The 15,697-nt window shown below is 35.2% G+C and overlaps 1 protein-coding gene across 5 annotated transcripts in view; it reads left to right on the forward strand.

The window, feature by feature from the left end:
- The window catches only part of LOC145678738 (mitochondrial glutathione transporter SLC25A40-like), a 61,477-nt gene extending 46,060 nt beyond the window's left edge, over positions 1 to 15,417 (forward strand). For 2 of the 5 annotated variants that reach the window (XM_081749189.1, XM_081749191.1), the window contains exons 7-8: positions 4,691 to 4,774; positions 13,098 to 15,417. In XM_081749189.1, coding sequence (XP_081605315.1) covers positions 4,691 to 4,774; positions 13,098 to 13,333 — 320 coding nt within the window. In that variant the 3' untranslated portion in view covers positions 13,334 to 15,417. Of the gene's footprint in view, positions 1 to 2,960; positions 3,152 to 4,690; positions 4,775 to 6,582; positions 6,658 to 13,097 lie in introns of those variants that run through there. The other 3 variants (XM_081749190.1, XM_081749193.1, XM_081749192.1) reach the window with 3 other exon arrangements.
- Positions 15,418 to 15,697: the final 280 nt, after the last annotated feature.

Genomic DNA, 15,697 nt, shown 5'->3' on the forward strand with positions numbered 1-15,697 from the left:
TAACTTCTTATGTTCAAAGTACATTATTTGGTGCACTTTTTGTTAGAACCAGAAGTGAAACAATCAACTACGAATTTGTTTGTTCTTGAATTTCTGTTTCCTGAATCCATTGTTTAAAGCTATAAGAGTGTGAATTATTACCAAGTAGCTTCCATAGGAACGTATTCAGTTGAAACTTGTGTGATGTGTATGGGTCGTACATCATAGTGAACAATGTAAGTAGCTAATCTTAATGATGCACTAAGATAACAATTCCACGAAAATAGATTGATTTAGGAATTTACTATATGGTAGAAAATAGTCATCTGCATTTAAAATAGTTGGCACATTGGGCGTTGTACTTTTTTTTTTTCTGAATTGTTATAGCACGGCCAACAAGAGATGATCTCGGATCTTACAACATGCGGAGGGACAATATAGCCCCTAGTTTGATACTACTTTTACCAACCACGGTCACTCTTACACCATTAATTAAATTGCCACTATAGATGTACGTGAGTAGTTAGTTAAAAAAAAAAAAAAAAAAAAAAAAAAAAAAAAAAAAAAAACTTGACACGTGAGTAGTGGCAACGTCACTGCGACCTGTCAGACCTTTTTCTGCTGGCCCTACTATAGGTCGCATGTTGGCATGTCTTAGATCTGTTGAGGTGCAAGTTTTGATGACCAAAGCATTTATGAGGCAGTTGAAGAGTTGTCATAGCTGTTGGTCCAGTTCAGTTTCTATTGTCACGTAGTGTATTGGGCAGGAATATTATACAGATTTGCAAGGATTTAGTTTTTGGAATGTTCAAAATCCTGGACCAGCAAGAAGTTTATGAGAGCCACATAAAGAATTAATTGTTTATTCTCCCGGAAAAGTCGGAGAGGTTCTAGTAAGCAGGAGGATATTAGAAATAAATTCGAATGGACAGTATCGATGATATTCCGCAGTCTTTTGTACTGTGGATTGGAGACTATACCGTTACTCTAGTTGGAATAAACCCATGACTAGCAGTTTGAGCTTGATGATAAGCATTGTTTATTCACAACCTAATACCTCACGTTTACTCTGTTGGTAATAATTTTGATTTAACAAGGATTTTGGTATAATCAAAGATGTATTCTATACATGAAGTCTCAATTTTCCTACAGCATCAAGTAAATATGAGGTCACTAGCCTTGATGTTTGATTTCTGCACAATGGTATGGTATTTAATAGTTAACTCCTGACTTCTCATCATTACTTTTAATTACGTAGATTTTGCTGTTATTCCAGAATTTATTCAATTTTCAGATCACAAGTCTTGCCCAAATGCATTGATTGAATTCGGTAGACCAAATTTTATAAGTAGTGTAAATTCATGAAGAATGTTAAAAACGCGTTCGACTGAAATGTTTATTAAGTTTTGCAAAAAGAAGCGCTTAATCGTAATACGAAATTCACTTTTTCCACTTTATAGTATTAAACACTCCCCCGCCCAGTTTAGAACTCTAAAGATGGTAAACTTTAACAGCCAAATAACACTTTTTCAGTCTTGTCATCGAGTGTCATCTCGTGAGGTTACGAACTTATCGAACATTCCTTGTCAATAATAATTTCAGTGTAATGGAAGGTAGGTAACTTATATATATATATATATATATATATATATATATATATATATATATATAACAAGATGTCTAAAAAGCTGGAAAGCAGGACAAATTTCTACAAAGATGCGAAGTTCTCAGTAACATTAACTATTAGATGCCATACCATTGTGCAGAAATCACTAACGTCAAGGCCAGTGATCTCATATTTACTTGATAATGTAGGAAAATTGAGACGATGCAGAAACCAAACCTGCTCAAGTGTATGGAGCCAGGTTACTGGGTATTGACAAAATCTGAAATAATTGCTATCTAGAATGTTGACGTTGGATTTAAACTCGGAAGTTTCTTGGAATTAACAGACATTCCGTTCAAGAGTAACATAATTTGCAGTTTTTGCGTGAGGCCGGTGCTTTCTGATTTGGGAAATTCCGAAACTTCAACAGAGAAGACATTTGAAATACATAACTGCAATGCATAGGACGATCGATCGGCCCAATACGACAAAAATTAGGAATAGGTTGGTAACGAATTTAAATCGTACCAGATGCAGACTAAACCTTATTGGAAGCTTTTTGAGAAAATTGTAATAAATTACACAAGAGTAACAATTAATTCATTGTCTTCATATTTCTGCCCTTGCCTTAAACGCGCTTGGATCAGTGGATGAAATTATTTATTAGGTGCTGTTCCACACTTACTTACTATTAGCAATCAATAGCCTTGATATCAAACATTGTTCCGAAGTGTAATATCATGGTGATGCTTGATCTAGTGATTTGGTTTATTGATGGGTGTTAAGGAAAACTATCAATGAGCATGCAATCACTCCTATTTTGTGTAGAATTCTTTATACATGTATACACAGATGAGAACTTACGGGAACAAGTTACTGCAAGAGCTATCTCGGAAATTAAAAAAAAAGCGGGGTGAAAATGCAAGTATATTAAGGTAGACTTATTTTTTTAGCCGATATAGTGTTGTAATGAGGTATATGAACTAAGCCATAGCCCTACGTAGTGCTTATGCAAGTGATAGAAAAACGCCCCAATGCAGATTATACAAGTTAATACAGACATGTGGACAAGAGCAACTGACCTCCAGTAAGCTGTGTACTTTCTTTGAACTACTAACATCACTGTATGCTGCTTTGACGTAGACTGAATAAGCTTGTCTATTATATCCTCGGAGATTCTTCGCCATCCCCTTAGATGGATTGTTTCCCAGCTCTATTGAAGCTAAGTTGAAGGTCGCGACCGAGCCTCAGTACTTGTTTTTATTATTATTATTATTATTATTATTATTATTATTATTATTATTATTATTATTATTGGATTAAGGTAACTAGGAAGAGGTGAGCTTTACCTTTTTTCACAGTGCTCTCCTTGCAGCATGTTCTCCGTGTTTGGTGAGAGGTTTTGCATTGTTGTCCACGAGAAACGAATTGCAGCAGCCAACGATGGATAAACCTGAAGATCTCTCTATATCATTGGGCTGCCAAGCTGGCTCTCTGGATAACATGAAGGTAGGTACACTCATGTCCAAAATGATTGCCACATATCTATAACTGTCTTCTTGTAAGAATAAAAGTTGATAATGATTTTGCAGGGTATTTTTAATACTGATATTATGTGTATAATCGGGAAATGTATAAATACGAAAATTAGAATGAGTAAAACAAAATGTTGATAAATGGACAAGAAAGTTTTATTGTTCTTATTTACTACTCTTTTGACATGAAATTTGCCACATACATGTCTTTGTCGATTATACACATACTAACATTAAAAGAAATACCGGGCGAATTCGTTATCAAATTATATTCATACAACAACAAATTTATAGACATGCGACAATAATTTTGGATATGAGTGTACGTTGCCTGCTAGAGATCCCTGGATTTTCCATTGCCGCCATATTGGGATACTTCGCGAAAAATAGACGAAACAGGTAAAACTTCCACGATCTCTTCAGAAGAGAACTCTGCTCGCGATGTTCAGCAGCACAAGTACTAAAAGTCCAACGCTTCACTGTAGATATAAACAAATTATGAAGGCCTTCATGTATAGAGACCACCTTTTACGGTCGGTTGTGAATGGTTTGAGTTGATACCCAGTGCCTTGTGAGAAGCTTAAGTTACCAGCAGTTTTTTGCTACACCGACGTGCCGTCTCTTGGTGACTGATGTGCGTTGAAACAGTGTTCACAGTCGAAAAATGAGACAAATGAAAGGTTTCTGTTGCTTAGAATGGAGTTTCTGTTCTGCCAATAGCTCTAAGCCATAGACTGCTCTAAATAATCCTGTTACTATTTTGTTGCTATTCAACACCATTGCGCAAACTCAGATCTATCCTTGATTTTCATATCTTACCACCAGACTTCACACTCTGAAGGACCATGGTGGTTCAGTAATAGGGTGCTTATTTTTAGTACAGAAAGTTTTGCAAAATTTCCGGGATCGCATTTTGTAGCTTTTGGCTTGTTCCCCAAAATGTTTTGATCCTTCAGACGTTTGAGAAGATAAATTTACTTATGTATGGATAAAACTAAATATTTTGTTAATGTAGCTAATGTTTTTAATAAATGAAGTTTGTAACAGTCTGTTGTGGCATTTAATATTGAGTAAATAGACAGTAGTTTCATAAGGAGCTTTGTGGCACAAATGGCACTTACCCTATATTCAGCATTTACATTCTTGAGGATACACTATTCAGATCAGATCTAATACAAAGGATTTGATTCTAGAGCGTTTAAGTTTTTGCACAAAATAGTCCATGAATTACCTGGTTCTTCAATCTTTCATTAGCTTTCGTAATTTTCTCAGCCTACAGGGCTGAATAACTGAACGTCAAAGACTGCATGAAATCTACTGGCGTTGCTGAATTGTCAAAATATACATTGTACAGTTTAGAATTTTTGCAATACTGTAAGCTCATAGAGATAAATTTTATTTACCGCTAAGGAGTTGATTGATTTGTTCTGTACTGTGCACACTTACTGATGTAAAGTGGAATGCTTCCATAAAACTTAAATGTAGTTTCTGTTAACTGTATTAATATTGTTCGTAAATACTGTTCGCTTTATTAATATCAACGTTACTTCCTGGTTTTTTTATAATACAGTAAAGTGCAAGTTAATTAAGATGCGTTATGATGTATGGACAGGAAAACAGCTTGGAAGATATTACGGCTGTTATTTAGTAAGAGGTATATTTTCTGCGAGTTAAATTCGGCATTATAAATTGGCTTTGTAGATAATAGTTGTATCAATGTGAGTTTGTGTTTGCTATTGTGAACATTTTTTTTTTATATATATATACTTGTTAGATTGTAATCATTTCTAAATTATAATTGTAATGCCATTTCTGTATTTGTAATATTCATAGTGACAGTTGGTAATATTTGGAGTGCGAATACAGCATCTTGATACGGTCAGAATTTTCGTAGATTGTTTTCCTCAAATATTTACATCATATAGCATTTCCTAGGTAACTTGTATAAGCAAAAATTCCATTTAGTTTTGTTTCAACTGTTATTCAGCAAATGAAAACAGCAGAATTTATAAACAAAGGTTAGATTGTTCTTTAAATCGTGCTTTTCATGAATTTGAGCGACTCTCACGGTTCGATTTGGCGAGTCGCTAAGTTCGGTAGGTTTTTACTCCACTGAGTGCAAAAATGTATATTAAAATAGGCCTAGGCTTTAGAATGTTTCAAAATTATTTTGAAAGCGAATTACAAATCTAAGAAGTTAGATAAATACGCATTTACCTGTTGCATGTTTATGGCATGAATATTTAATTTTTGCCTCCTAAAAGTAATGTTCAGTAGATACGATATAGCAGTGCAGTGCCAGTGCATGGTAGTGATAGTAGTTACCTCTGCTGCTCCGAATCAATTGTGTGCGTGCTTCCGAAGTTTTTCTTTCGTACTTCGTTTATCTATACATAGTTTCATAGATTTTTCTCAAATTACAAGCGACTTTTGTACCATCAGAATCACTATAGTCTGGAATGTGATGCAAGTTTCAAGTTGCAGAAGGGAGAAAAACGTACTAAGTCAAACTAATTCCGAATGATATCTTCGATCCATAAGCAAAGATTTTAAATAGCTAGAGATGTTCCACAATTGTCACTGCAAATGAATTAGTCGATGTTAGAAAAATTCAATGCTGACTTTCAAACGAAACAAACTATGGGAAGACCAGGCTTGGACCCCCTTCTCTATTTATATATATAATATGACCAAAATGGGTGCACAACTGCTTCCTTTCGGAGTTATAGACTGCCGAAAACATGAAGGAAAAATAAAAAGGTCCATAGCTCAACACTATGGGACCTACCATAATCGGGTCAAGACTTCACGTAAGAACTAATATGTGCACTACCCAAAAATACATGTTTCGAAATCCTAAGGTACTCACCAACTACTCAAAATTGGTTGCGGAAGTATCGCAGGATTCTGAATCATGTATTTTTGGATGGGGCACATATTAGTTCTTACGTGAAGTCTTGACCCGAGTATGGTAGGTCCCATTTTTTGTGTTATTTTTCCTTCATGTTTTCGGCAGTCTATAACTCCGAAAGGAAGCATTTGTGCACCCATTTTGGTCTATACTTTGTATTCTCTTGGTGTGAGGATCACCTCCCAAACGTTGTCGGTGCTGTTTTATGTATACAAATATAGTAACTTACAAACAAAAGCCGGTACCTATTGAAATCTAGTAATCCTAGTGATGAACTCTGGAGGCAGGAAAGTTCATAATTGGAATTATGCATTTTGAAGTGTTATCTTGTTTCTCCAAAATTCAGGTATTTTCCTTATATAATACTAACTACGTGTTTTCTTTACATTTGCATGCTAGCTTGAACACTAACAACTTAGTTTTGCCAGAAGTAATGTATATTTAGATTAATAATTGTAGAACACGTTATGCTAACATGTAACAGGCTTTTGCTTCATTCGTAAAGTATTTATTGATTGTTACCTTATTGTTACTTAATAATATGATTACAGCGAAACGCAACGCAATAGCTATTGGAACATTGAGAATGAAGATTTATGGTTTCATCTTTGGACTTTTCGAAGCAGGTACAACATAAAAAGTCATTTTTTTCCTTTTTTTTTATATCAGTGAAAAAGGTTGTTTATGTGTAAGGTTAATGAATCAGGACTATACCGTTGTAGTACAAGTCAGTTTAGTATACAAAAGCACTATCAAAAGTTATCTTCATAATATACATAGGTCGACGAACTCTTCCTTTCAAGGAGGGGGAAGGTGGCTCAGTGGTAGAGCGTTTACTTCTGGTGCATAAGGTCCCTGGTTCGATCTAAGTTCGCGCCAAGTGAACTTTGTGGTGGACAAACACCGTGTGCGTGGGTTTCATTGGAGTTTTCCCGTTCCCTCCCACTTTCTTCATTCCACCATTTTCATTCATTTCTCATCAGTCTCCCTTAGCCTAGCCGGCATAATCGCGGGACGTAAAACTAAGGTTTTATTTCATTTCTTCCTTTCAGGTCTGTTTTGCTAACAGGCACAATTTTCTTTAAAGCAATGAATCGAATCAAGGATTTCAAGAAACTACAAGTTCTATCTTAATATCTATTTTCCAAATGGTAGCAAACTTATACAGTGGATTTTAAAAAAGATGAGTAATTGCTGAAAGTGTTAGACACCCGTTCTTATCTCCTAAAGTTTCGCTGTGTATGTGCAACATAGCTCGCATACATCGATACTTACACTGTTCGAACCCTTGAGCTAGGTCCCGAAGGTTTATCCAATTAAGATTGCTTAAATTTCTAAGTGTTATTGTGATACTTATTCATAAGCTCACAACTTACCTCAAAAATAGTGAAGTTGCATACTCTGGTTGAACCACTGCATCGACGCATATTTTTCTTGGAATATTCGATACTAATTGGGCGTTTTTTTTTTTTTTTTTTTTTTTTTTTTTTTTTTTTTTTTTTAATGTACAGAGCGGTACAATCACCAGCAAAAAGTGGTGTACAAATGCTCAGCTTCCAAATAGTTTCTAGCATTATACAGATTTGACATTCTTTCTGCAGACTGAAATGAGATTGTTAGATAGATCAGCGTAGGGTATCAGGTAATGCTGTAATGGGTTCAACGAGCGATTTAAAATATAGTCTCTCTCTCTCTCTCTCTCTCTCTCTCTCTCTCTCTCTCTCTCTCTCTCTCTCTCTCTCTCTCTCTCTCTCTCTCTCTCTCTCTCTCTCTCTCTCTCTAAAAGAATAAAATGTATTATTAGAAACCCTTTCAAAAGACAGTTTTATACCAAATGTAACGGTATAGTCCTAATGGGTGTTTTAAGCTTGCCAGCAGATGTGCATACTTCGTTTTATGAGCGAGTAGATCAATTCTTTAGTATTAGATATAAATTGTCTCGTAATCAATTATAAAAATATTATCTCGAATGTATAACCAATTAAGTTTCGAAAGGAAACTTGGGTTGATCAGTTTCTTCTAGAAATGCTTTAAGCTTCCGTACGAATTTTACCTTTTTTTAATCTTTCTGACCGAAGTGTAGTCATGCTGCATTGCTTCAGTTTCCAAATTTGAAACTGATAACACGTCATAAATTTGAAGAATTCCGAAATTCTTCCGGTCCAGTTAACCCTGTCTAGATGATTCAATCTTTGTTGGTCATTCGCAGAAACAAATTAAACCTCAGTATTTTATGAATTGTATGTAATGGTATTTGTATTTTAGTCAGCTTAAGCATCGGGTTTTTATTTTAAAACTTTTCACTGATTGTATGGTAAATGGTCGAAACCGAATTACAACTTAGTAAAAAGAGAATTCGGAAGATTCGTGGGAAGTAACGAAACTAGACCTATAATTTTTTTTCTTTTATTCCTTCGAGATATAATGAACCATGTGAAGGTTAGCAGCTTAGTTGGTTATACAAAGGAGGCCGGCATGAATAGTAAATACATAAATTTTTATAGTGGATCAATTTGAGTTTTCTTCGTCATAATGCAGTAGTCTGTAATATACTTAACTGCACTCAGTGGATCAATTTTTCCGAAATTAGTGATAAAAGCAGGAACAAGTATGTACTTTTGCTGGTGATGTTAGTTGTTAAGCGTAAATATCTCGTGATTTTGCCTAAAGAAAGAAAGAAAAGAAAAAAAAAGCCAAGTCATCTGTAGCTTGATTCTCGTACATTAAAAAATCTTGTGTGAAAGAATTTGAAAGGTAGCTTTAGACCAATTCTTCAGCATTCTCTGCTTAGCCCAATGGACAATTCCTTGAAATTCAAGCTAGTTAACGGGTTTGGTTTACCAGAAACTCCTTTATATATTTATCTGGCCGTGCGAAATACTACTTGGTTGATCCACCAGTTTTGACGAGGATGTAGAGGGTATAAAAATAAGAGTTCGTTGTAGATGATCGATCGAGTTGATCCTCAGATATGGACAACGCTAAAACGGTTCCTCATGTATTCCTATGATAGTAATTATGGATAGCATCCGTGATTACTGTTACCCAGTGCTGTTGAGATTAGCTTGTTAGTGTAATCTTCAGGATACAAACCTAAAAATATAAATATCAAATATTACATTCATCTTAAAGAATACTTAATTTGAAGTCAAATGCTATATGCCCATGATAAAATTTAACTTAAGGAATTTTATGAAACTAGACCCATGCACTTTTCTCCCTTTTTATTCCTTCAAAATCTAATGGGTTACATGGTGTACAGGGATTCTAGTACTTGTTTCCTGATTACAAAGTGATTTACTGCTATCCCACAACTCATTGTTAAACGGAAAAAATAATCGAAAGTCTCTAAGATACAGCCTAAAAATCAGCCCAGTTGAATTCAGATAATGAAACGGCAGTGTGAAGATCCTTACCTTTAGGTATTACGAGATATTTACGACTATTATTTATGCATAAATTTCTTTCAGTAAATTACAGAATCAACTAACATAATAGTTACTAATACCTTTGTGTACATAGAATTTGTTCAGTAATTCGATGTATTAAACTATTGGTAACATTACTGTATAATTATTTTTGCTATAACAGGAGTTTTGATCACCTCTTAGCAAGAGTGTTTCAGTACTACATAATTACTTCTGTAAACTTATATTCTGCGCAATACAAAAAAAGAAAGTATATAGTTGACACATTGCTAATTGCATTGTCGGTACGAGCTGCAGATCTTCAGTTGCAGTGGCATGACGCTAGTAAATGCTAGTATTTACGTTTCCGAGTAAGGATTTTATGGGACATTTAATCGAACAATTCATGGTGGTAACCATGGTCTATGGAACCCGGAAGTTATATGCCGCGTTCACAAAAGCTCTCCATTGACTTCTATCCTAAGCCAAGTAGATCCAGTTTCTACTTTTCATTCGGAAGCCGCGGTGGCTCAGTGGTAGAGCGCTCACCTCTGATGCATGGGGTCCCTGGTTCGATCCCAGCTCGCACCAAGTGAACTTGGTGGTGGACAAACACCGTGTGCGTGGGTTTCCTCGGCGTTCTCCCGTTTCCTCCCACTTTCTTCATTTCATCCATTTCTCATCACAGTCTCCTTTAACCTAGCTGGCATAACTTTGAGACTTAAGACTCAGATTTCATTTCTACTTTGTATTCCTATTTCTGCGAGAATAATATTGTCCTCCCATCTGTGCCTAGGTCTTCCTTTAAGACTTAACTGAAAATTAATGTCGTTCCAATATTGTCAAGTTTACAAATTAGAGTACATTGATAACAACTATTCTGGTAATCTACCAGATTCGTAATGACACTGCATACTTTGTGAAAATAAAACTAAAGAAACGTGTTCTTAGTCTACCACTAGAAATATTAAATTGTAACCATAGAAAATTACTTTTTTCTTCAAATATTGAACTATGTTTCTATTGTCACAAAGGCAGCTGTTGCGTATCCTAGTACAGAGAATTATAATTAGTTTATATTTTGAGTTCAAATTTCAAATCACACTACTAGGTGTCGCACTGACTAAATCTCCGAGAAAAATGACACGATTGGACCAACAAGAAAATAGTGTTTTATTACAATTTAAGGGTATGTCATACTTTCAAGTATACGGAATTGAAAATAATCGGGAACTTACTTCAAGTCAACCGTCAATGATCAGCTGTTCGCGTGTACAGCTAAGATAGGGCGGAAGTGCGAGTAAGATACAAGATGTGGCTATAAATATCCAGGACTGACGTCACAGCACGAAACCGTTCACTCGCCCAAGGGAGACGCTGGTGATATCCGGAAGGTAGTACGTCTGCATATGCACCCCGCAGCGCGCGCCAGTTGGAAACAAAGAGCTTGGCTGGGAAAGACACGTGGAAACGCATCTGGTGCAGTGGTGTTGTGAAAGTGCAGAAATGGAGCAAAGGGTGAGCATCAAATTCTGCTTCAAACTGGGCAGAAGTGTGACAGAAACACATGCAATGTTGAAGCAAGTGTATGGTGAGCATGGTGAGCAAGCATTATCCCGTTCCCGCAAATTTGAATGGTATGGACGTTTTCGGGACGGCCGCGAAAGTGTTGAAGATGACGTTCACACCAGAAGGCCGATTTCCGTGCGTACGCCTGAAACCATTTCGAAAGTTCGCGAGCTTGGAACATCCGATCGGCGACTGACTATTCGAATACTGGCCAATGAACTGAACATCGACAAAGAAATTGTTCGCCAAATTCTGACGCAAGACCTAGGGAAACGCAAGGTGTTCCAGATTTGTTCCGCACTGTTTATCGGACGAACAAAAGCAAATCAGAATGGACCTGTGTGGTGAACTCATCGACAACGCTGACCTTGCTTTCCTGGATTCGATAGTAACGGGTGACGAATCTTTGTGCTACCAATACGACCCGGAAACCAAGAGACAGAGCGCGGATTGGTGATCTTCCAGCTCCCATAAACAGAAAAAGTTTCAATTTCAAAAATCAAAGGTCAAAGTAAAGTTAATCGCTTTCTTCGATAGTGAAGGACTTATTCTTCATTAATTTGTTCCACCTGGCACGACTGTTACAGAACAGTATTACGCAGAAGTTATTGCCCGACTCCGACAAAGAATTCGCAGAGTACACCCCAATTTTCGACAGAATGGGAATTGATTTCTGTTGCACGACAACGCCCACCCGCACATTGCGTTGGCAGTGATGCTTTTTTTTTTTTCTCCTCCTCTCCAAGCATGAGGTCGTGGAGCTGCATCATCCGCCATAATCTCCTGAGCTGGTCCCCGCAGACTTTTTTTTTTTATTTTTATTTTTCCACAACTCAAAACTGTGATGAAAGTTGAGGTGGTTGTGGATGTTGAAGACGGTTTGTGAATGTTCCGAGATATCAAGAAGCACGTGACGTCGACATTGCAGAGCCTTCCGAAAGAGGACTTTAAAAGTTGTTTCCACAACTTATGCAGCCGAGCACAAGTGTATTACGGCAGTTGGGGATTACTTCGAAACATATTGAAAGGGTATGTTTTTCACATAATCTGTTCTGATGTTATTAGAGCAGTCGTGGAAATTAATAGCCACACCTTGTAATATTGGAAAGATGTTATTCAATGTAACTCTCGTAAATGAACATTTTACGCTTCCTTAATATGGATTACGTTTAAATAAGGCTGTGTAGACTTCACAGCTGTTTGACCCTCAAGCGTCAAAAAGACTAAATGTATGCAATTTCATACATGAAGTTACTTCCGCGTCGTATTATTAAAACTTGCTTTTATTAGAAACACGTAATGTTTTCCTTTAAAATTCAAGCAGGAGCGTGACTATTGTAGTTTCCCCTAATTTAAAAAGGAAACATGGAATATTTGTTCTACCTGATGAGAATCTGTTTACAAATATTCTACTCCAATTTTTAGTAAAATGTGACTCCAACTTCATGGCATGTTGGATTAGTTTCAATAAATGGAAAGTTTGGTCATTTTAGGTATCTACAGTTCATAAGTTAAAATATTTTCTGCGATTTGTGATAGTTTCGTTATTGAGGATCATGAAGTATTTTCCTTACAGTATTGATCCTCAGCGTATAATATATAAAGTATAATTCAAATAAGAGGAATAATATGTACTTACGTTGGACATACATGAAGCTTTCTTGATACCAAGAAGTTTACAAATATCAATAAACACTTTAAAACTGTAAAACATTCAGTATCAAGCATATAATTTTTTAAAATGTGTTAACGATTAGTATTCATGTTGTTAAGTTATTGTTAATTCGTTGGTAGGAGATACTATTAACAATTCGAATTACGAAATAGTATTTATAGAAACTGACTACAATGAGTTTCTAGACTACATAAATTCGAAAAATTCAGTTCTGTTACAAAATAATAAGCATGTGTGCATCTTCTAATGTGTTAAGATTTTTAATCAGTTTATTTTAAAAGAACTTGGTAGATTATCATAAATTAATGTAACATTTTAAATCAGTTCTTAATCTGTTTTATTTAAAAAGCAATTTTGTATGTAATATGTGAAGTAGGTCATTTATGTATATAGAAGTTTTAATTTATTTCTACAGATTCACCTCAAAGAAGTACAAGCACTTTTGGCATCATACGAAAGATATACAGGCAACATGGTGTTCCGGGGTTGTTTGCTGGTATTGTGCCACGAATAGTAAAAGTTGCTCCGGCGTGTGCCATAATGATATCCTCCTATGAATATGGGAAGAAGTTTTTTAGAAAATTGAATATTAAGAATTACGAGGAACATGAACATCTTCATTGTCCGGTCGGTGTACATTACCAGAAATAATGGGTGAAGACTAGTGGCATAATATTCCGTAGGACGTAACCTCTGACAAATATGGAAAATATACACGAGGAAGTGAATTTCCTTAATAGTGGTGTGAAAGAAGACTATTATTATGTTCTGAAAACATCTAGGAAAGCTCCTCTTCAGATTCCACTATATTTCTCCAAATGACTACTGAATAAAATGAATTTTCAATATGTAGAATATGTTCTTAAGGTATGCACAATAGAGCCCAAACTAGTATGTTTGGATTTCTTTGGAAGAAACTTTATAATTGACAAAAATATAGATGTATTAAGTGTTACAGCATAATAGTTTTTTAACGTTAATGTAAAAGTAGATTGTTTTAGTTCTGTGTTTTAATGTTGACGTTTTACAAAATACATATCAAGTAGCTGGTGCGTTCGCCTGTTTTCAACATTGAAATGCGTACATGCCATTTTTCAATGTTGGTTTACAAATTAGTTTACTGTACTTGGGTACAGTGTGCAAATAAAATAAAAACTTCGTGAGCTATAAATCAAGCTTGCACATGTTGCCTTTAACAAAGAAATAATACCACATGAATGAATGCAAATTGATTTTCTTTATTCATCCGAAACTAATCATGGTTATTCTAGTATATTAGGTATTAAAAATGCTCCAACATTCTTTAAGTTGAAAAAGTTTGCAGAAGTTGATAACCGTTTACTGTGGCATGAGATACGAAAATTCTTGTTTAAAAGTTAGCACTTCGTATACGCCTGCGTTACACAGGTTTTAGAAATGCGCATCTTGCTAGCCTTCCTTAAGCTTGAATCGTTCATGTATAAAATTAATCACCGTACACGCTTAAATGCTAAACGTATGATTTTTTTTCTTTAATTGTACCAGTAATCGATGCGGGAGAATTAATTTTTCTGGTGAGCACTCTATCGCACGTTAAAATGTAGATTCAGTTTTTTTTAGTTTTTAGGAGATGGCTTACCCTTCAGAAGTGTATATATTTTGCAAAGAAGTGAAAAGACTTAGTCATAGTTCGCTGATGGTTAATTAAAAATGTGTAATAGTAATAATAACATGACTAAAAACTCTTGGAAATTTTAATTTTAGTGCTTTATGTATAAAGTTATAGAAAGAAAATTTTAAAAAACAAACTTCATGGGTTAACCGCTTCGGAACTAAAAAACTATTGAAAATTTAATGAGTAAAACTGGGAGGAAAGACAAATATTTCATGAATAGTAGTATCGTTGTCTTTATCGTAATTTTATTACAGTTGTAGAACATACCAAAAACAAAAGAATCATTGCTATTACAAGACCAGCAAGTTTGTAAAAATATTAAAACTTACGTGGAGGGAGGCATTAGTAAATAGTACATCACGGCTCTTGGGGCAGCATAATAGTTAAGTATCAAGCATCGTGACTGCATATGAACTTACGTCTGTTGAGTATCACCTTTTCCCCAGGTGTCATTTCAAGTCGTGCATGCGGAAGTCTTTGGATGTGCCACATTGCAGCTGTATGCAGAACAGTTGGTCAGCTCACAACTCTAGTGCAATAACAAGTCACGTGTGTCGTTATCGAACTCTGCGCAAAATTTATACCTGTATACGTACCTCAAGTTGGCGATGTGCCCCTTAGGATAGAAATTACACTTCATATATAACTGATGTCGGAAAAGAGCGACTTGTAAGACTACCTTTACTAGACATGTGTGACAGCAAAGGTCAGTTTGCTGTAATGTGTGGAATAAATATTGCTAAAAGTACACGTATATGAAGTTGTACATGTTGAAGCGCCTACATAGTTAAGTGATAGAACTTCTCATAGATGTAAATCTATGAACTATTTGTTTTTTCTGAATTTTACTTGAACTTTAAGTGACCAGAAAAGGATATGGGAACAAACAAATAATTTAGTTATTGTTTTATTATTACAAAGAAGGTATTATATTGTTGCCAGCTTTTGCTTAAAATTTAAATGATTACACTGTTCTACAAATTTTAACTTTTTTTTTCTTTCCAAAACGAAAGTAGGTGTTCTTTATGGTTTCTGACCTGCTGATCACGAATCTGAAGTCAGATATGCTGTATCAGGTCTACCTTTTGAGAAATGTTTAAATGAAAGTTAGAATCAAACTCTATATTTGGTGAATTTATGCATTTTAATAATATTATTACTTTTATGTACAATAGAAACCATTTTTTAAAAAAAATGTAAGCATGGCATATCTGGATATCACAAAGATAAAAGAATGCTTATACATTAGTATTTCATGGAGTTTTTCATTAACAATAAACTAAAATAAAGTTTAAAAAACACTAAAATTCCACATTTGGATTTGAAATGCCTTTATACATTGCCACCCAAACAAAAGTCAT

The sequence above is a fragment of the Thermobia domestica genome, chromosome 2 (assembly GCF_964235325.1).
Source record: "Thermobia domestica chromosome 2, izTheDome1.hap1.1, whole genome shotgun sequence".
NCBI lineage: Eukaryota > Metazoa > Arthropoda > Insecta > Zygentoma > Lepismatidae > Thermobia > Thermobia domestica.